This window comes from Grammomys surdaster, unplaced genomic scaffold, assembly GCF_004785775.1.
Source record: "Grammomys surdaster isolate TR1022 unplaced genomic scaffold, NIH_TR_1.0 125985, whole genome shotgun sequence".
Lineage (NCBI taxonomy): Eukaryota > Metazoa > Chordata > Mammalia > Rodentia > Muridae > Grammomys > Grammomys surdaster.
The window spans coordinates 1,653,204-1,674,287 of NW_021620801.1; the positions used below are offsets into that span (position 1 = coordinate 1,653,204).

At 40.7% G+C, this 21,084-nt stretch overlaps 1 protein-coding gene across 1 annotated transcript in view; it reads left to right on the forward strand.

Moving 5' to 3' along the window:
* The window catches only part of Gtf2f2 (general transcription factor IIF subunit 2), a 115,120-nt gene that overhangs the window by 13,397 nt on the left and 80,639 nt on the right, over positions 1 to 21,084 (forward strand). The window contains exons 3-4 of the mRNA XM_028754257.1: positions 4,149 to 4,167; positions 5,309 to 5,453. Coding sequence (XP_028610090.1) covers positions 4,149 to 4,167; positions 5,309 to 5,453 — 164 coding nt within the window. The remainder of the gene's footprint in view (positions 1 to 4,148; positions 4,168 to 5,308; positions 5,454 to 21,084) is intronic.

Genomic DNA, 21,084 nt, shown 5'->3' on the forward strand with positions numbered 1-21,084 from the left:
AAGACCAGGCTGGCCTCGAACTCAGAAACCCGCCTGCCTCTGCCTCCCAAGTGCTGGGATTAAAGGTGTGCGCCACCACCGCCTGGCCTCATGACAGTCTCTTAACTGTAATCCCCTATTGACATTTTTTTTTTTGTTTGTTTGTTTGTTTTTCGAGACAGGGTTTCTCTGTGTAGCCCTGGCTGTCCTGGAACTCACTTTGTAGACCAGGCTGGCCTCGAACTCAGAAATCCGCCTGCCTCTGCCTCCCAAGTGCTGGGATTAAAGGCGTGCGCCACCACTGCCCGGCCCCTATTGACATTTAATAGGACAGGATATCTATTACCATTCCAAAATGGAGGAAAGGGAGCAGAGTGAAGGAATACTGGACCAAAGCAGACTGAAAACCAGCTGGACAAACTCTGGACTCTGCATCTCCTTTCAGCTTTGTTGACTGAAGCACACTTCTTTCTCCTGGGCTGGTTCTGTCCCCTGTTAGCAGCTTTCCTTGGCAGGTATCCCACGGCTCCAGCATCTCTAGCATCCAGCAACACAATCCAGGCTTTACCTTCACAGCTTCACACATGGTCTTTCTAGGCCTGTATGCGGAGCTTCCCCACAGACCCCTGGCCTCAGCAGCTTTCCTTAGCCATGGAGGAAGATTCTATAACCCCCTTTTTTCTCTCCTTGACTCTAAAGCCCTAACCATATGGCCAAATCTGCCAACTTCTGCTGCTTGCTGGAGCTGGAATATGGACCACCTTGTTCAAATACATTTTCACCAGTTTTATGCCTAAGCTTGGCTGCTTTGTAGACCAGACTGGCCTTACATTCTGAAATCTGCCTGCCTCTGCCTCCCCAGTACTTTTAATCCCCAGGGATTAAAGATGTGAGTCACCACGGGGGTGGGGGTGGTGGAGGTGGGGAGTATTGAGAGGGGCAAGCTTTTTTAATTCCTTTTCACAAGTTAGAAGCTTAGCTCTAAGGTGGGGTTTTGCCTTGAAGTCACCACTCCCTTTATTCTATTTAACTTCAGACTTTTCTTTAATCTGTTTATCTCCTTGAACACAGGACTTAGATCCATTCCGCTTCTTGGTGCCCCCTTTCTCCTCAGATTGTACATTTTGTTAGCTCGCCTTACTCAGCTTGCTCCTTTCCTTACAGAGCTGCATATGTATAGCCACTAAGAACCACGTGACACAGTCCACACTGGGGTGTTTTGAAATCTTCTCTGCAAAGGCAGTTTAATCCAAAATTCTTCAGTTTGGCATCAGGCAGATGTTTTGGACAAGGGCAGAGAGCAGCCACATTCTTCACTAAACTATCAAGAACAGAACAAGAACAGTCTCTAGGTCACATCCTAACATTCATCTCCTCTAAAAGTTCTTGAGCTAGGCCCCCACAGTTCAAATCACCACACTTACAACATTCAACTGCTTTTCTAACCCAAAGACCTCACTCCTACAAAAGCATGGTCAGGCCTATTACAGCAAGACCCCAGTCCCCGGTACCAACGTCTGTCTTAGGGGTGTCTATTGCTGTGAGGAGGCACTGTGACTAGGCAGCTCTTATAAAGGGAAGTATTTAATTGGAGCATCCTTACAGAGGTTTCAGAGAGGTTTAGTCCATTATCATGGTTAGGAGCACAGTGGTATGGTGCTAGAGAAGTAGTTGAGAGTTCTACATTTGAATCTGTAGGCATCAGGAGGAGAGAGACTCTGGACTTGGAATGGGCTTTTTAAAACCTCAAAGCTTATCCCCAGTGACATACTTCCTCAAACAAGGCCACACCTACTAATTTTTTCAAATAATGCTACTCCCTAGTGACTATTCAAATCTTTGAGCTTTAGTGGGTCATTCTCATTCAAACCACCACAGATGGGGTCTATTGACTGAGGAAACTGCTCACTCCTGATAAAAGTCTAAGGAGGAATTGACAGATAATGCAAGAGTCTTGGGGAGTCAGATGTTGTCTGGCTTGAGTGATAGCGGAGGTCTCTAGGCTATTAATCCATTCCCAACTTTCTGAGTGGAAAACAGATTATGCTTCTCTTGAAGGGACAGTCCTGGGTGTTTAAAATTTCTGGTTTGCCGAGTGCTGATCTGTGAGCACAAAGACTCTATGCCTTCTATTTGTCATATTTGACACGATGTTTGTTTATAATTCTTTATGGATTTAGCTATTTTCATTAGCCTGTGTCTTTAAACTTTTACTCAGTTCTTTGATAATTTCATACATGCATAATGTGCATTCTGAGACCCCCACTTCTCTAATCTATCACCCATATTACTCCTCCCTTCCTACATTCATGGTCTTGATTTGTGTTTGGTTTGTTCTTTGAAAGTTTGAGAGTTTAACCAGGCTCATCTGTATGCCCATGTGTTTGGAGCTATCTGTTAGAGCCTAGTAGCTCCTCAGTGAATACACAACTCAAGGCTGCCCCTCCTCTAGAATGCATCAGTAGGCAGTAGTTCCGAAGAGAGGGGCAAGGCCCCATAAATTCTTCCCTGATCCATGATTGGCTGTTGACAGTCTAAGCCTTGGTTAGCTCATCACAGACAGCCACAGTTACTCTGAGGTCACTACTGTGTTGGCTGTGCCATGCTCAGAAAACAACATTTCTCTGTTTTCTGGGTCTTAGTCTTTTCACCTCCTCTTCCTCTCTGTTTCCTGAGTCAGTGATAGAAATGTCCTGTTTCAGGATGAACACTCAGCAGCTACTTTTCTCAGCCCTCTAGAGCAGCCGTAGCCTCTGTATTCACCACTATTCACTGCAAAGAGAGGCTTCTCTGATTAAGGCTGAGAGTAGCATTTCTTTTAGGGTATAAACATAAATACTTAGAAGGCAGCTTGATACCATGACATTTTAGCTAAATAACATTAAGTTCACCACTCTTTTTTTAATTGTATGTGTATGATTTTGTCTTCATGTGTATTACATGTATAGTTGTAAGTCACCAGGTTTCCAGTATCAGGTATGAATTCCCCTCTTGTAGAGAGGTGCTCGAGGCCATCAAAGAGCAGTTGATATTCCTGTATCAGACATGCCACTATTGCACCAGTGGGCATGTCCTGCCTGATGGGTTGATATTTCAGGGTAGTCTGAGACTTTTGGGGAGAAGGACTTGTGTTTCTTCCCAGTGCCTATTGGAGATAGAAGACGTGTAACAACAGAGTGAATAGGGGTTTACTGAAGGCAGGTTGGACTAAGTTCTAAGAAGAAACAGCAGTTTCTACTTAGTCTTTGCACCTTGTGATGCTGGTCAGGTGTGCTGGATCATCTGGGAACTTGTTTTTGGTTTTTCTTTTTGTGCTTTATTACCTAAAGAGTAAAGTCTATGCTTTGGACTGTGATATTTAAGGTCTCCCACAGTTGAGACTTAACTCTTCCTTTTATTTCCTCGTCCCCTCCTTCCCTTTTTCCCACCTCCCTCTCTTTTCTTTTCTTCCCTCCCCTTTTCTTTTTTTGGAGTCTTAGGATTGAAACCAGTGCTCTCAACTGAGCTACACCCTAGCCCGACTCTTCCTTGCTTTACTTCATTCTTCCAGTGAGTTATGATCGTTTACCTGTGATGATTTTAAGGTTTTCTTAGGTAGGAGCCAGAGAGATGACTCAGTAGGTCCGAGCACTTGACCCAAGTTTGGCCCCCAGCACTTATATGGTGGTTCATAACTGTCTTTATTTTTACTTTACATTCATTTCCAAGGGATTTTACATCCTCTTCTGAGCTTTTTGGGCACTAGGCATGTATGTAGTAGTGCACATACTTACATGCAAGCAAGACACTTATCTATATAAATTAAGTCTTTAAAAAACAAGATTTTGCTAGGTAAATGAAATCTTTTTCAGAAAGGAAGTAGTAAGATACACATTTATGCACTACTGAAGACTAAAAATTCTTAGAGATAGTAAAAATTGTAAGGTCATTATTTAGTTAATGTAACTAGGAGAGGTTTTAATACAAGGTTATGTATTACAAAAGGTTGTGATACAAGTTCATAAACTAAACACATGGGGTTACTCTAATACGATTACAAGTAGGAGTAAAAGATAAACATTAGTTGAAATAAGTTTAATACAACAAAAATAGTCATGTCTTTAGATTTTTATTTCTATTTGAAAGTAGTATGCATTCTAAGTATTTTTAAATATTTTTTTCTCTTTTAGGAATCAAGGAAGGACTGAGGTAAGATTATTTATATGAAAAATTTATTGAAATCATGAGCTGTGTATGGTGGTACATTCCTGTAGTTCCAGAACTTGGGAGGAAGGGTTGGGTGGATCAAGAGTTCAAGAGCATCCTCTGCTGCATAGCATGTTCCAGGCCAGCCTGGGCCATCTCAGATTCTGTGTCCCAAAGATCAGCAGCAATAACCAAATCACAGTAAGAATGCTTAGTTATTTGTAGCAGTTGTTTATATTCTGGAAAACTCCAATTGAAATGAATGTCAGATGGTCATGAATACATACAGGTGTCCGTGCTGTATGGAGGAATGAAAGGACCTCTAAGTTCATTTTGAACATGTTTTTCTTCTTTGACCTAACTATCCTTCTGAGCACTGTGAAACAGAATACTTTAGCATTACTTCTGTGAGACAGAGACATTTGGTATGGACATTTTGAGGATGTTAGATTTTGATCTATTGTGTCTAATTCATACTGTGTATATGGTACCTATCAGAATAGTAGCTGTATAGTTAATAATTCATGACCTTCCTGTCTAGTTGGAAAACTATTGATTTTTCTAAATGTTTTTAATGTAACAATTGTTCTTTAGGGGAGAGATGGCATATGGTATAGATCATTTAGAAATAATACTTTTTATACTATACCATATTATTGAAATTATTTTTAAATGGGATATTTTAAAGTATTTTAAAATAAATACTATATTCATACATTAGCTGTTAAGTGTAAAAATGGAGTTTATTCTGTGTATTGACTGTTTAAGGTTTTTAGAGTAACTAGCTTGCTCTTTACCCTTTTCAAGTACAGTTGATTTTTCAGTATTACTCAGTTTTTCTTCTATGTGCCAAGCACATGTTAGGTCTTAGGGATGTGACAGTAAAAAAGTAACTTCAGTCTTGTTCTGGAAAGACTTCTTGAGCCACAGACCAGAGAAGACATTGGTAGACAAGCTTCATCATTATGACACATGGGGAAAAACCTTCTATTTATGACTGAGAAGCATTTCATGGTGATATTTAAGAAATAAATGATTAAGAGACTCATATCTTTAAGAAGGTTTTAAAAAATAGTTTTTAATCAAATAGGTATTTTGAATATATATGTCTGTTTTAATAAGCTTTGGTTAATTTGGCCTTTAGGTATCATTTACTTTGAATGAGGATCTCGCAAATATTCATGATATTGGTGGGAAACCAGCTTCAGTCAGTGCTCCTAGAGAGCATCCATTTGTCTTGCAAAGTGTTGGAGGACAGACATTAACCGTGTTTACTGAGAGCTCCTCAGGTAAGGGAGAACAGAATTGTGCACTATGATTCCAGTGTATATTGTATAGACTTTCTGTCTCAGCCTGTACACCTCTTTGCTTTGTTTGAGGTCACCACCTACTGTTTTATCTCCTTGTGTGGCATGTAGCTTTTCTGCTCCTGTATGGCTTTTTTGTTTTGTTTTTTGTGATGAAATTTTGACCATTCCCTGAGAAGAGCTTAATTCACATTTGGGTATAAACTTACAGAGCAGAACAGATGGAAGAGCTGCTCTCTAAGAATCTGAGTCCTGCCAAGCTAAGGCAGCCCTAACTTGCTTTGCTGAACTAATATAGAGTAAATGTAAGCTATGCTTTAAATAGTGCTTAGTATTAGGGATGGGGTGGTTTGCATTTCTGTGTTTGTGTGCTTTGTGTTTTGAAAGCCTTTATATTTTATAACGATTAACTTTTATTGGCATTAGCTTCTAGAAAGTTCCATGAATGAGGTATGGTTTTTAAATTGTGTGTGATAGCATTGTGACATTTTAACAGTTCAATAACCCAGTAGCAATCCGTTCAGTTTGCTAATTAAATATGGAGGAGAACTTTTGCTGGCTTGTTTTCATTAGTTTTTTACTTCTATCTTTTACTGAATTTAGAACACTCCCTCTGTTCAGTAGAATTAATTTTCTTCTATCCAAAAGGTTATTGGTTATGTAAAAGAAAAACATTAATTTTGTTACGATATTATGTATACTAAGAGGGTGTTGTTGTTTTAAAAAAGCCTCATATAGCATTTTTGTGATAGCTTGGATTTTAGTAATTGTGTGAACTGATCTATTAGCTTTCCAGTAGCTGGATAAACTGCTGTAGTCTTCTTTTCTTCTTTCTCTTTGATGGAAAATATAAAACAGTGGTGAGTATAATTTTAAGGACATGAAGCCAGAGAGAGCTAAAGGATTGATTTTACTTTTATTATTTTGATGCTATGTTAATTTGTTGTGTGTTATAGCAGTTTTAAAAGTGATTGTTTTTTCTTTATCCCAGCTTGCTCCCAAATAAATGAGACAAAAATTGTAAGATTTATTAACAAACTTTATGGCACAATATCTGAGAAGTTATCAATTCTAATCCTCTGAGCTAATCTGGCTATGTCCCAACCAAAATCCCCAAGATACTTGCATCTTAATATGATCCAGGTGTGTTCTCATGGTGTCTCCTGGGCCCTCTTAATGTGGTGACTCTTTCTTCCTCTCTTACTACCCCTCCCCAGGCTGGGATCAGAAGTCCAGCCTTATTCTCCCCTGCTCAGTCATTGGCTGATCCGTGTTAGACTAAATGGGGAGCAGTGTTTATACAAACTTTGAGAGGGAAGAGTCTTAGAATAAGCATTACAGTGCCATGTTTGGATTGTAGCCCGATGTGAGGAGCAGAGAAATCAGCATTTCAATGATACAATGATAATCTTTACACCGTGCACAATAACATTATGGCTACAGGGTGTAGAAAATACACATTTGTGTAGGGGAGGGGCTCAGCTGGGTCAACAGCTGTTTATAGTTTGTTACATTGTTCAGGACACAGTGCATGTATGCACAGGCAGTCTGAAGTCCGTGTTTGAAATGATGGGATTGAAGATTGTTGACCCTGTGAGGCTTCTAGGACTGAGCAACATGGCTGAGCCCCTATGACTCTGGAGGCAGAGTCTCCAGAAAGGCTCAAATAAGCACAAAAAGTATCTTGTTTCTGTATTTTATAACTATGTGATGAATTTTTCCAAAGCATGAGTTAGCTCTGGTTGTTCTTTTTTTTTTTTTTTTTTGTTTTTTCGAGACAGGGTTTCTCTGTGTAGCCCTGGCTGTCCTGGAACTCACTCTGTAGACCAGGCTGGCCTCGAACTCTCGAACTCAGAGATCCACCTGCCTCTGCCTCCCAAGTGCTGGGATTAAAGGCGTGCGCCACCACCGCCCGGCTAGCTCTGGTTGTTCTTAAAAAAATTTTTTTTTGCTCTTTAGTTTTCATCTTTTAATTCTTCAGTGTGCTGTTTGTGAGCATTTGTGTTCTTCCTGGAATCATGTGCTCCCTCCCAGGTTTCAGGATTATCTTGGCACGGGTGTGGAAAGGATGCAGTTGTCCTAGTGTTTTGTCCACCTGTGTGCTTCATAGCATGCAGTCTTTCTGCTGTTGTATTTTTCTTGTGATGAATGAAATTTTGACCATTCCCTGAGAAGAGCTTAATTTTCATTTGGGTATGAACTTACAGAGCAGAACAGATGGAAGGATAGTTGGATTAGAGTTTGGACAGTATGTTCTCTTTGTAGAACTGAAGGAACTTAGTGTAGAGCAGATACTTAATTTGTAGATGGGAATTTTTTGCTTTCTCTCCTGGTCATTTCTTTTGTAAGTCTTTTGTCTTTGACTTTATTTGTACTTTTCTGTCCTTTAATTTCTTTCTTTGTGAAATCAGGATAATTATTTACAATTACATTATAAATATATCCAAAATGCTTAGAGCAGTGTACACATGTCATTACAACTACTATTATTAATATTATCTCTTAACTATTTTCAAGTTTATTTTTTAAGATATGTGTATCACTTGGCTCATGTAATAAAAATCGTTTGAAAAAGCCCAGTGAGTAAGGGCTTTATATTTAGTGTTTCTCATTTGTATGGATGACCAAGAAACAAGGCTTTAGAGTTAGTAACAGTTTATCTCCTCCTCTGGAATCCTACATACTTTGCTGTTTCTCATCATTAAAGCAGCCTTCTAGACGTGACTTAGTTAGGTTTCTGAAGAGTTCTAAATAGATGCCAATGACTTCTCTTTGAATGCTGTGACAGATCCAGAGGGACAGGTTTGTGTTCTACATATACCTTTGTTTGTATTTTCTTTTTTTAAAAAACAAGGCAGCATAGTAGTGCTCAGTAGAGTCTAAGGTCTGTGATTAAGAACAACTACATAGCTATGATGTAGCCCTGCCTTGATTGATCATTAATTTTGCCAATGTATGACTCACCAAACCATTTTACAGGCTGTAGCTTTGTATTTTATACTGAAATGTAGGCAGCATTTTGAATTCTTTTGCATTTCCCTCATGCATAGAAATGTACCTGCTTCTTTTAAAAAGTTATTTTGGGGGCAGGGAAATAGCACAGGCAAGAAAACCTCAGAACCAGTAGAGAAGCCGCCTGTGGCTGTGATGTGTAATCCCACCACTGGAAAGGTGGAGGCAGATGAGTCCTTGGAGCTGGCTGGCAAGCCAGTTTAGCTTAGTCCATGAGCTCCAGGTCTGGGGAGAGACCTGTCTCAAAAAATAAGGTGTAGAATGGTTAAGGATGATGTCTCCACATATACGTGCCTGTGCATCTGCACATGGAACCACACATACACACCATCCACACAAATAACTGAGGAAGATAACCTGTGTTGCCCTCTGCCCTCCAACCACACACCTGCATACATGTACACAAACGCATAGGCAAGTTTTAAAAAATAAATATTTGTAGACATTATTTTAAATAATATACTGGTCTATAAAATGTAGGCTTTTATAAGGAAATTAAAGGAAATGTTAAGTTCAATATGTTCAGAGTTTCAGTTTTAATAACTTTTTTTCCTTCAGTTAAAGTAATTTTGGTTTTTGAGAGATTTTCTTTGAGTCATCTTGGAATTTTACATTTTGGGAGATGGAATTAGAGGGGATTGATAGTGTGCTTTATAGTGCTTCCCCTAAAGCTAAACTATCTTCATCTCATTAACATTTTATCATCCAAATTTATTTGTTCCTGATTGAATGTTCAGCTTGTCTTGGGTTAATTCTTTTTTTTTTTTCCCTTTTGGTTTTTTGAGACAGGGTTTCTCTGTGTAGCCCAGGCTGTCCTGGAACTCACTCTGTAGACCAGGCTGGCCTCGAACTCAGAAATCCGCCTGCCTCTGCCTCCCAAGTGCTGGGATTATAGGCGTGCACTGCCACTGCCCGGTGGGTTAATTCTTCATATTCTGCATTTTTGTGTTTACTTCTAAAAGGTTCATTTCCCAATTCAGTATTTTGTGGAGATTTTGAAAACTATCTCTGGAAGTGCCTCATGTACTTTCCCTTTATAACCCTTCATTTTGGGTGTTCTGTTTAGTATTTTCCCCTAACTTTTAAATTATATTTATTTTGTGTGTTTGTGTAGGCAAGTGAAAACATGAATATATATACTATACTGTGTGTGTGCATGTGCGTGTGCGCGTGTGTGTGTAGATTAGAGGATAGCTTGTGGGAATCGACTTTCTGTTTCCATCATGTGAATCCCAGATTCAAGCTCAGGTTACATGCACAGGGAAAGTGCCCTCACCCACTGAGCCTTCTTTTGCTCAGCTTTTGCTCTATAATTGCCAATTTTTGACAGTCTTCACTTACCTGTTGCACAGATTTTCTAGTGCAGGTCCTGTGTTAGGACAGGACAGATTCCTGTCTATTCGGGCAGCTAATCTGTGGTAACAGTTGCTACAGTGAGTCCTTGAATGTGGTTCATTCAGTACAGAGAAAAAAGAGCACGTACTTTGCTTGAAGGTTCTTCAGAAGTGCTGAGATGGGACTGGACCTTGGAGTGTATGAGTAATTGCATTAATAGGAGAAAAGGAAACTTAGATACTGTTTCGTTTTGAATGTTGTGTTACTGCTGGCTCTTCTTCCTTTTGCTTGTTTACCATTTTGCTCTGCCTACTCCACCCAAAAGAGAATCCCAGTTAAAGCAAAGAAGCACAGTTATGGACTTTAGAGATGAGGAAAGGTTGAGCTGCTATAGTGGGAGTAGAAAGGGGGATCATGGTCTAGAGATAGCAGATCATTCTGACAGCCTCTGGTGCCATGAGGGGATTGGTGGATAAGAGCTTACAGTGGTTTCCAGCGATCTGGGACATGAGCAACTGGATGGGCAAAACTGAGTTAGGAAGTACTAAGAGGTGACAGGCAGGACTTCTTTACTCTGATTTAACTTTTTTAATCTCTTGGAAGCAGTTCATTAATTCAGCAGGTTGATGTTATTGGCTACTTTGTGTATGTCCTCTTTTAGGCTTAGGAAACTTAAGCGAGCGAAGTTTCAACCTTTGTAGTGCTTGCTCCTCGTTGGTAGAGGAGATAGCAATAAACAGTAAACGAGTAACAATTTCTCAGACTTCAGTTTTCTGGGGAAACAGCATGAGGAGTATACACTAGTTGGTTTTTGTCAGCTTGACATAAATAGAGTCACCTGGCAAGAGGGAACTTCAGTTGTGGGATTGTGTTCATCAGACTGGCCTTTGAGCATGTCTGTGGGGCATTTTCTTGATTAATGTTTGATGTGTTTTGGCTCAGACAACTGGCTAGTGCCACTCCTGGGCAGGTGGTCCGTGGTTGCAGAAAGAAGCACTGAGCAGAACCAAGAAGGAAGCAGTAAGGAATATGTCTCCATGTTTTCTTCCCTGATTTCTCACAGGGATGGACTAGGGTTGTGAGTGTAAGCCAGATAAAAAATAAACCCTTTCCTCTCTAACTTGCTTTTTGGTCAGAAACAGAAAATACACTAGAACCAGAGAGTGGGATATTGCTGTGATGGACAAGACCACCTTTAACTTTTGGGAGAACTGTGGAGGTGTTAGCATCTTTGGGCTGGAAAAGCTGTTGAGTGCTTCTAGAGTTTAATGAACTATTAAGGGAGCTTTGAAAGTAAGAACATTAAGAGCAAGGCACTTGACGGAGGCCTGGCTTGTGAGGTGTCAGAAGGAAGAAACACTAGCAGGCCATTTATGTGATATTTCGCATTAAGAATCTAGAAGTGAAATCTTTGCTTAACTGGGGTAAATGAATCAACTGTGTTTAGTAAGAGACTAGCATTATTGAGTAAAATTTTAAGGGAGGTGTTTCCTCAGGGTCAGCACACAGAAGCTGGGGTCTAGAGAGGCCAAGGCTGCATACATATCAAGCTGGCAGCAGAACTTTGTGATGTGTGAGCCTCCAGGTGGGACTGGGCGTAGTGACATGAAGGCTGCTGGACTGAAGCAGTCATGAGAGAAGCTGAAGGCAGCAACCCCAGTCTGCTGTTAGCCAGCCAGCTGCTTTCAGGGCAGAGAGGGAACATTTAACCACAAATGTAGAGTTGAGAGCCAATTTACCATGTTCAGGAATAACAGGAAGGTCAGGATTGGATAAGTCTAAAATACATTCTTAGGCTGGTGAGCAAGAGTTAGTACAGATTTGAAGGGATTCAGAAGTCCTTGAGACAATTTTAGGGTGTACTTAGGGGAGTGAGAAGCAGGGGAATGCATCAAGCAAGTCAGCCTGCATTTTAAAGGCTCATTCTCACCGGTGGCTGAGAAGAGACACATGCAGGGAAGGCTAGGAGCAGGCAATGGCAGGCTTGGTTCAGTGTGGCAGCAGTCTCGTACCTAATGTCTAGCTCTGTATCTTTTGTTGTCTCAATAAATCATACACTTGAATTTTTTTAATCACTTAAGACTCAGAGGATGGGAAAGATGCACTTTTCCGTTCCATATTCTCTATAAATTCAAGCTCTTTGTTCTCTTGGCCATATAGTTATTAGGTTGCTTGTACTCTGGTGCACAATCCTCACCTGGTCACTTATAGAAATCACACATGCACATTTGTGACTCTTATTTAACTCACTCATCTCTTAGGACTTTGCCACTTCTCTCCACCCTCAGCTATTTTTAACCAGTAGTGTCATGGTTTCAATGAGAATGGCCCCCAGGGGCTCATATATTTGAATACTTGGTCTCCTGTTGATGGAACTATTTGGGAAAGAGTAGGAGATGTAGCCTTGTTGGGAAGCTTGTCATTGGGAGTATGATTTGAGGTTTCAAAAGATTCTCAACATCCCTAGTTTGTCTCTCTGCCTCCTACACGTGGAATAAATAAGATGTGAGCTCCCAGCTCTTCCTGCCTGCATGCCTTTGCTCCAAAACCATGGGCTCTAACCCTCTGGAACTGTGAGTCAAATTAAATGCTTGTATAAGTTTATAAATCAAGGTGTTTTATTAAAATAATAGAAAAGTAACTGAGACACTTACCTGATAGATTCACCTGGCAGTAAGATTTCTCTGGCTTACGTTATCCCTTAATTAAACTTCTTGAGCTGAGGATAGGTCTCAGGGTTATACCCATAGTACCCAGTAGAATAGAATCAGAGTGAATGAGGTGAAGGCTTTATTACCTGCTAAGAAACATGTACACTAGAAATACTTTTCAGTCCTTTAAAATGAAACAGCTTACTAGGACTGACTTGCATATATTGACTTTCTCCTTCGGAAATTAACAGCTTGTTTTAGATACTTGAGGTTCAGGACTGAATATGAACTTCTCTTGTTTTACACTCAGCTTTTCCTTATTATCACACTTTCTCTTTGCTAATGAACCTGGTTCAGCATTATGTGTAGCGAGGCTTGGTTAGCTCCTCTACACATTTTAAAAGACCTATTCCCCAGATAAAGTAGCAGCTGAGATAATTGGCCTTGCAGACACTGAAATATTTACTTTAATACTATATCACAGCCCAGTATGGCGTAGAGTCTGGTGGTGCCTAAATTTTAAGTTGATATTTGGAGTCTTATGGGGGAACATAGCTGCTGCATTTCACCCCATTTGTGGGGGATGGAGCATCTGATACTAATTTTTTGAGAGATTTGAATTTCAGCTCTCAATTATATACATATAAACCTGTTAGCATTCAAAATATTTTCTTATTAGATTATTTTTTTCCACTGGTTTGAAGCATGGCCTCCACTGTTTACTAAAGTTATCATAGATGTTTATTACTAATTGCCATAGGATGGGGCTCCTAGAGATTTTGCTTAGCCTTGTCCTAAAAAGTTAGCAGAAGCTGGGTAATAGCATATTATTGGCCCAACTTTTTGAATTTTTGACAGATTTAAAACCCTTGTTAAAGGCCAGGTGTTATGGTGCGTGCCTATAGTCCCAATTGAAGTAGAAGGATCTCTGTGAGTTTACGGCCAGTCTGGTGTTCATAGCCAGTTCTAGGACAGTCAGGGCTACATAGAGAGACCCACCACAAACAAAAAAAAAAAAACAAATAACAACCTCACTCATGACTTCAACAGTTCCCTTCAATGCCACCTCTTTCCTTAGGTTTATGAGAATGCTTGTGTTCACTAGAAGGGCTGTTGATTTTGTAAGTAAAGAATTCTAGTATAGAAAGCTGCTGAGCTTAAAGCACTGGGCACAAGGTTTTCAAACTTAAAATTTTAGAAAATCTACCTGTTTATTAAGTTCAATTGAAGTGCTTTCTTTGAAAGGATGAATGTTTCTTATTCAAGTTTGAAAAAACATATTGTCTGAGTAACTTGAATAACTTGAGTCCGAATAACTAGTTTATCTGTCAGTTGACTTTTTTTCCAAGTTAACAATGATTTTCATTGAGGGAAAAAAAAATGCCAGACCTTCTCGCAGCTCAGTCACCTTGTGCAGACTTAAAGCAGCCATATTATCCAATAGCAGCAGAAATGCTTTGTGCCTTGCATTTGGCTTTACAAAATGTTAAAGGATGTTTACTTGAGGGAGACATCTGAAGTGAGACCAAATTTAAAAAAAAACAGAAGCCTGTAGTATGAGGTAGTGAAGAAAACACTGCTGAGGTTTGTTGCCACTGCCTTGATTTTTGGTGACAACACCAGTTTCATCCACCTTGCCTTTCGTGCCATCGTTGCAAGAATCAGGGCAGCAAAAGGCAATTACACGTTTTAATAAAAGTTGTTTGGACCTTTTGGATACCCAGAAGATCTTGAGGATCCCCTAGGGATCTTTAGACCCAGTTCTGGGGAGTGCTAATTTAGTGTACCTTAGTAAGCAGGCCTCTGCCTTACATTAATAGAGGTGGTGCTCCTTCAGCACAGTGCGGTGCATTCATAGCAGTCTTTGAGCAATTACATTCCTGTTGCAGCATTTGAGCTTGCCGTTAAGTACGGTGCATACTTTTAAACTGGACTTGATCTGTAGTCAGTCAGTTTTCTTTAAGTATTTGTTTTATTTCGCCCAAGGAATGACTTGCCTTTCCAAAGTCTCTCCAAAACCCTATAGGGAGAGACCTCTGTCTGCTAAATCATGCAGGTGAAAAAAAATGAAAGCTCCTGGGTGTTGGCTGATTAGCCTCTCTTACTTGCTTTTGTTGAAATATCTTTTAAAAACAGACTCCCTGTGAAGAGATGGTTCTTTTTGGTAGTGTGCTTCCCAACCATGAGGACCTGAGTTCAGATCTCCGTACCCTGTTAAAAAAAAAAAAAAAAAAAAAGTTAGCCGGGCAGTGGCGGTGCACGCCTATAATCCCAGCACTTGGGAGGCAGAGGCAGGCGGATTTCTGAGTTCGAGGGCAGCCTGGTCTACAGAGTGAGTTCCAGGACAGCCAGGGCAACACAGAGAAACTCTGTCTCGAAAAACCAAAAAAAAAAAAAAAAAAAAAAGTCAAGCCTGATGGGATGTGTCTGTAACCCAGAAGTGGGGTGACACCATCAGGTGGATGGGTCTCTGAAGCTTGATGGCTAACCAGTCAGTCAGCTTAGTGAGTTAGGGGAGCTCCGAGTTTGGTGAAAGACCCCAACAAAAAGTAAGATGGGTTCTCTTATTAAAAAATTTTAAACAGTCTCCTTTTGAAGAAGCTAGCAGAAATGTTGCTGCAAATACCTGCCTCCGTGCTTGCTTCTGAGCCCCATGGGCATTCTAGTTTTGCTTTGTCTTTGTACGGCACAGGGAGGGACCTGCCTAGGGCAATGAGAGGATGAAGAAAAGACAAATAACTAACGGTCACACAGAAAAGCTGGGGCTGGGTAGTCTGCACTCCCTGATGAAGAAACCCTGCCCAGCACCCGGGAAGCTCAGCAAGTTTATTCTGTATAGTTGGATAAAGAGGCAGGGTTATTGCATACAGCTGAACCAGGAGGTGAGGTTTATGGTACAGCTGAATGGGGAAGCCAGGTTTAGCTAATCTTGATAGGTTCATGCAGTCTCCATAGAGAAACCGTATTCTTCTGGTCATAGTATGGGGGGAGTAGTGGACTGTGGTGAACATTTTCTATGCACAATCTTAACATCTGCACATGGACCAGAGGGAAGTTTGCCATCTCTCAGAACCGTATTCTGGTGAGGGTGGGGCCTTGCCATTTTTCTAAGGCAAGGATCTTTTCTAAGCCTTAGGGTCTAAGGTTATGGTCCTTAGCATCAGCAGGCCCATGTCAACAACACACAGCACTCAGGCTTTCCTCTGCTCCTCCCATCTTTTCTTCCTGTACGTTGTTTCTCAGTCATTTCCAAGCCCTGCCTACCTTAGCAACTGTAGTGGGCTTTCTTGTTTCCCTGGTGATTAAGTGATGAGGCTTCCACAGCAGGAGGAAAGCACTGTTTGCCACCTTCTTCCTCTGCTGACTCCTTCCCAGTCATGGCAGTCGCAACACGTGTGAGGAGAGCAAAGTGAGGTGGAGATCAGGGTTCAGTGTTGTGTATAGTTCTGAGCTGCCTCCAGGTTTGTGGTTGGCCTCATGTCTGCTATGGATTTACTGCCAACTGCTTGAACTCTGTCTCCTGGGACACTGAGCCCAATAGTAGAAATGTTTCCTTATTCAGTGGTTGAAAGAGAATAAAAGGAGTGTTTGTGCAGTTCGTATTCAAGGATGTGTTCAGAAATAGGGGTGAGGGGGACTAAAAGAACCTGGGATATAGAGTGATGGTCAGAAATAATATTGAGAATGACAAATCCAGTAAGATTTAGTGATTTACTCCTGTTTTTATTTATTTACTTACCGAAAATAGATTTTTTTTCATGCAGTATATTCTTAAGGTTCCCCTCTCACATCATCTTCCAGGTCCTCCCCACCCATGAGTTCCTTCTCTCTTATTCTTTAGAAAACAGGCAAAAACAAAACAAACAAATGAACCAAATCCAGAATAGAACAAAACAAACAGAAAAAGAAAATAACAAAAAACACATATACTGACTGCACATGGAAAACTCAAAAAAGCACAGATTGAATTGAAAAGTATTATATATAAGCCAGAGACCAGTAAAGGGGAGGAAGCCTGACAAAGCATTAAAATATCTCCAGAAATACCATTGAGTTTGTTTTATAGTAATCATCTGCTGCTAGCATGGGTGTACAACAAAAACCCATAAGTGCGGTTTGTATACACAGTAAGACTCCATTGGAGAAAACTAATTTTTCCTTGTGAGTGATTGTCAGTTGGAGATAGTTTCTGGGTTAGGGATGTAGGCTTGTGTCCACTTCCACTGTGAGCAGTGGGACCTTGACCTGTGTGTGTGGTCACCATCTCTGAGAGTTCCTATACTCATCAGTTCTGCTGTATCTGGAAGGCCTTGCTTCCTTGGTGTCCTCCATCCCCACCCTGAGACCTGAGGTGCGGGATTGGATGGAGACATCCCTTCCAGAATGGGTGTTCCAAGGTCTCTCTCACTCTGCTTGTTGTCTAGTTGTGGGTCTCTGCATTTGTCCCCATCTACTGCAGACCATCATCTCTGATGACGGCTGAGCAAGGCACTGGTATGTTTCTCAGGCCAGCCTAGGCAGCCATCAGTTTTTATGATGTAATAGTTTAAAACCTTTAGGAAAGTGTAGAGACCAGTTTATAGCTGCTTCCAGTTGTACAGCCGCTTCTGTTTTCAAAAGACCATAGAGGATTTCAGGTACACTGGTTCCTGTTTTTCCTCCTCCTTGTCCCAGCCCCACACCTGTCTCTCCAGAGGGAACTCTTGCTCTAGAGCTTCTGTGTGAGTGTGGCTCATTGTGCTCTCTGCGTGTCTACAGTTTAATTGGAGAAAACCAGTAGTTTTGGAGCTGAATTAAGCAGTGTCCTCTATATTTCTAGCAGCGATGGAAGTGCTTAGATAATAGAGCAGTTTTAGAAGGTGTATAGTATACATCCACAAGATTAGTTTTTCTTCTGTTTTTTTAGAGTTAAAAAATAAAGTCCTGTAGTTTTGATAGATATTCGTGATAAGGTTGCCATCAGTGGGCTCAACAGCCCAGTGTTTGCAGTGAAACCGTGACTACTCAGTAGAGCAGTGTGGAAGATGCTCACATTCTGTTCAGCCGTGACACCCATGCATTTTTGTAATTTGGTAATGTAGCCTCCTCTTCATCATCTGTATTGTCATGATCATACTGACAATGTTTTCATTGTGAGTCTCTTAACATTTAGGATATTGTTCCTCAAAAGGCTCCAGCTATAATTTCTGGCCCATTTTAATTTTCTAATTAAAGTAAAAGATTGATTTATTTTTATGTGTATGGGTCTTTTGCCTTCATGTTTATCTTTGCAGCACGTGCATGTGTGTTGCTGGAGGAGGCCAGGAGAGGTCATCGGATCCTCTGGAACTGGAGTTAGCGGGGAACTTCAACTTGGATCTTCTGGGGAGCAGCCTGTGCTCCTTATCACTGAGCTCTCTCTCTCAGCCCCAGTTTTTCCTATTTTTTTCATCATTGATATAAATTTTTTAATGTACCCAAATGTTCTAATACTGATAGAATTTCACTTATGCTTTCTTTTTTTTTTTTTTTTTTTTTTTTTTTTTTTTTTTTGTTGTTGTTGTTGTTGTTGTTGTTGTTTTTCGAGACAGGGTTTCTCTGTGTAGCCCTGGCTGTCCTGGAACTCACTCTGTAGACCAGGCTGGCCTCGAATCCGCCTGCCTCTGCCTCCCAAGTGCTGGGATTAAAGGCGTGCGCCACCACCGCCAGGCTTCACTTATGCTTTCTGAATTAGCATTTATTGGGTATGATTTCTGTTAAATAAGTAACTTCATTATGGATCTCTATGTCAAGTATCCTGTATGTCCTTTTTATTAAAGTCAGAAAGCATTAACATATTTTTACTTTTATTGTATGTCATACTTACCTATTCTTTTTTTTTTTTAACCTAATTCCTATTATATTCCATACAGGTGTGTGTGGCTGTCTGCGTGTCAGGTGTGTGTGGGGGGTGTGGGGGGGTGTTTGCTTGCATGTGGGTATGTATACATGAATGCTGGTTCCCATGGAAGCCAAGACATTAGGTTCCCCAGAGCTGGAGTTAAAGATTGTTGTGAGCCGTTCAATAGAGGTGCTATTGGATGGATGAAACTTGGGTCTTCTGTAAGAACAAATGCTAAATCAGCTCTCCAGCCCCATATTTACCTATTCTTGAAATACTTTGATACCTACCTTTGGCCAAACCTGGCTATTTCCAGTTTGGTAAAATAATTATGAAGAACTTAGAAAACTTGTCACACAAGAGAGAATGGCAGGGGGTACAGAAATGCTTGTCTTTTTTCCTTATGGTTTCCTGTTGCTTCCAGTTCATAAAGCTGCTTCTTTGTTTAGATTCTTAGATCCCCAAGTTCTTAGGGATAAACTTAGCAACTTTACAAACCAAGTCAGCATGGGGAAAAACTGGTTTCATTATCTACATTATTTCTTTAACTGGTTTTATTTTTTTGAGGTTTTGAAACTAAGTCATTGACAGAATTTAATTTAAAACATTTCTGTTTTTACAGCTGTCTTTTATCTTTTAGTTTTAATTTTACTTTATGTATATGGGTGTTTTGCCTGCGTGTGTATTTGTGCGCAATCTGTGTGCAGTGCTGGAGAAGGCCAGAAAAGAGCTTCAGATCCTCTGGAACATGAATTACAGTTGTTTGTGGGCTGCCAGGTGGGTGGTAGGGATTAAACCTGGGTCCTATGGAAGAACAACCACCTCTGGGCTACTTCGGCAGCCCCTGTGTCTTTGCTGTTGGTTTTTGTTGTTGTTGTGTTTTTGGTTTTTCAAGGCAGGGTTTCTCTGTATAGCCCTGGCTGTCTGGAACTCACTCTGTAGACCAGGCTGGCCTCAAACTCAGAAATCCGCCTGCCTCTGCCTCCCAAGTGCTGGGATTAAAGGCGTGCGCCACCACTGCCCAGCAAAATAAACATTCTTTTGGGCCCGAGTTTTTCTGTGTAACAGCCTTGGCTGTCCTAGAACTTGCCTAGATCAGGCTGGTCTTGAACTCATAGACATCCACCTGCCTCTGTCTCCCAAGTGCTGGGAGCAAAGGTGTAAGCCACCCCGCCCAGCCCCTGTGTCTTATTTTTAATGCCTCCCTAAGAGCAATCATGTCTTTCTTTTCATCCCAGGACACCAGGGGTAGTTAGTGTTACTCAGGTGGAGCACAGCCACCGCCCTTTCACCCGGCAGGGTTATGTTAGGAGTTCAGCATATCATTTCACCCTTAAATTTCTCAGGACTCTGTATGAATTCTTTTTCAAAAGAATACACAACCACAAACTGCTGTGATAGATACAAAAATAACATAAAATTCCCAAATGTTTTCATAGGTATAGTTAGTGGAAGCTGTTAAAGCTCAAATTCCAGTGGCTTCTTTAGTTTTTAATGTTCTCTTTTAAAATACATTTTGTTTTCTGTATTTTGATACAACTCTGTCCAAGTAAGTATTGTTTCTATTATTTAGCACCATTGGGGAGATGCAGTTCATAAAGTCATTCTTATATGGTGGCATGATCTTTCTACAGACTGAAGAATGTGTGTGATGAAAATGTGTGAGAGTAGAAAGTCATTTCTAGGGCACGTCCTAGGTGCTGGGGTCACATTTGAGACACTGCTAGGGATAAGCTGTTCACTGAATATTGGGTATTTTTCATTTGTCAGAGTATAAAGTTAATAACAGTTATGTTTGGACATGACCAAAATCTAAGAAGCAGGGGACATTGCATAGAGTATGAATGGGGAGTGCTTTTGATGTGTCTGTTACAGGAGGGGCATTGTTTACAACTCGTATGCAAACTTCAGTTTACAATACTAGTTTATTACTTGAAATATGAAAGATACTTATCAAAAGGAGAGAGAGACCAGTGTCACTAAGTTTAAGTTTAGCGTAAATTTCTTTCATCATTTTATATTCCATCATCACTCAGTAAGCACTTTAAGGTTCTGAAATGAAACCACACTCTTGTATTTCCCTACCGACTAGCAAAAGTAGGGAGCCATGGCCTGGCCAGGGAGAAGTGTTGACGGTGAGCCAGCATATACTGAAAGAAGGCTGTGTTTGAAGAGAACTACGCAGCTGAGGTCTGTGCGGATGGGTGCTTTAAAGGCACTCTGTATGTGTGTCAGTGTTTGGATTCTTTCTTACAGACATTAACTGTTCCAACAGATGCACACTGGTTTGCTTCCCCCATCCTTCCTTCTGAAGAGCCTTTCTTAAAAACATTTTAGGGATGAAAGTATGGTTGTCTCTCTTCATAGAGAAAAAAAACCTTCTCCACCCAGGATTGTTTATAGCTCAGTATCTTACTTGTGACTGTAGAATTTAATGCCTATGGTGATGTAATAGGTTTTTTTTCCCTTACTGTCTAATTTAAAACTGTAATTTGGTCATTTATTCAGATGAATACTTCTACTATTTAACAAAGGAAAAACGTGTTCTAGAGCGGTTTCATTGTTTTTGTTTCTGCTGTGTCTCAGTGAACACTGATGTTTCTTGCATGCAGAAAAGTGAAGCAATACTTTTAGAGTAATAGTCTTAGAGCATGTATGTATGTATGTATGTATGCCTTGGCTGGTTCTCTCCCTCTCTTCCCTCTCCCTCTCCCTCTCCCTCTCCCTCTCCCTCTCCCTCTCCCTCTCCCTCTCC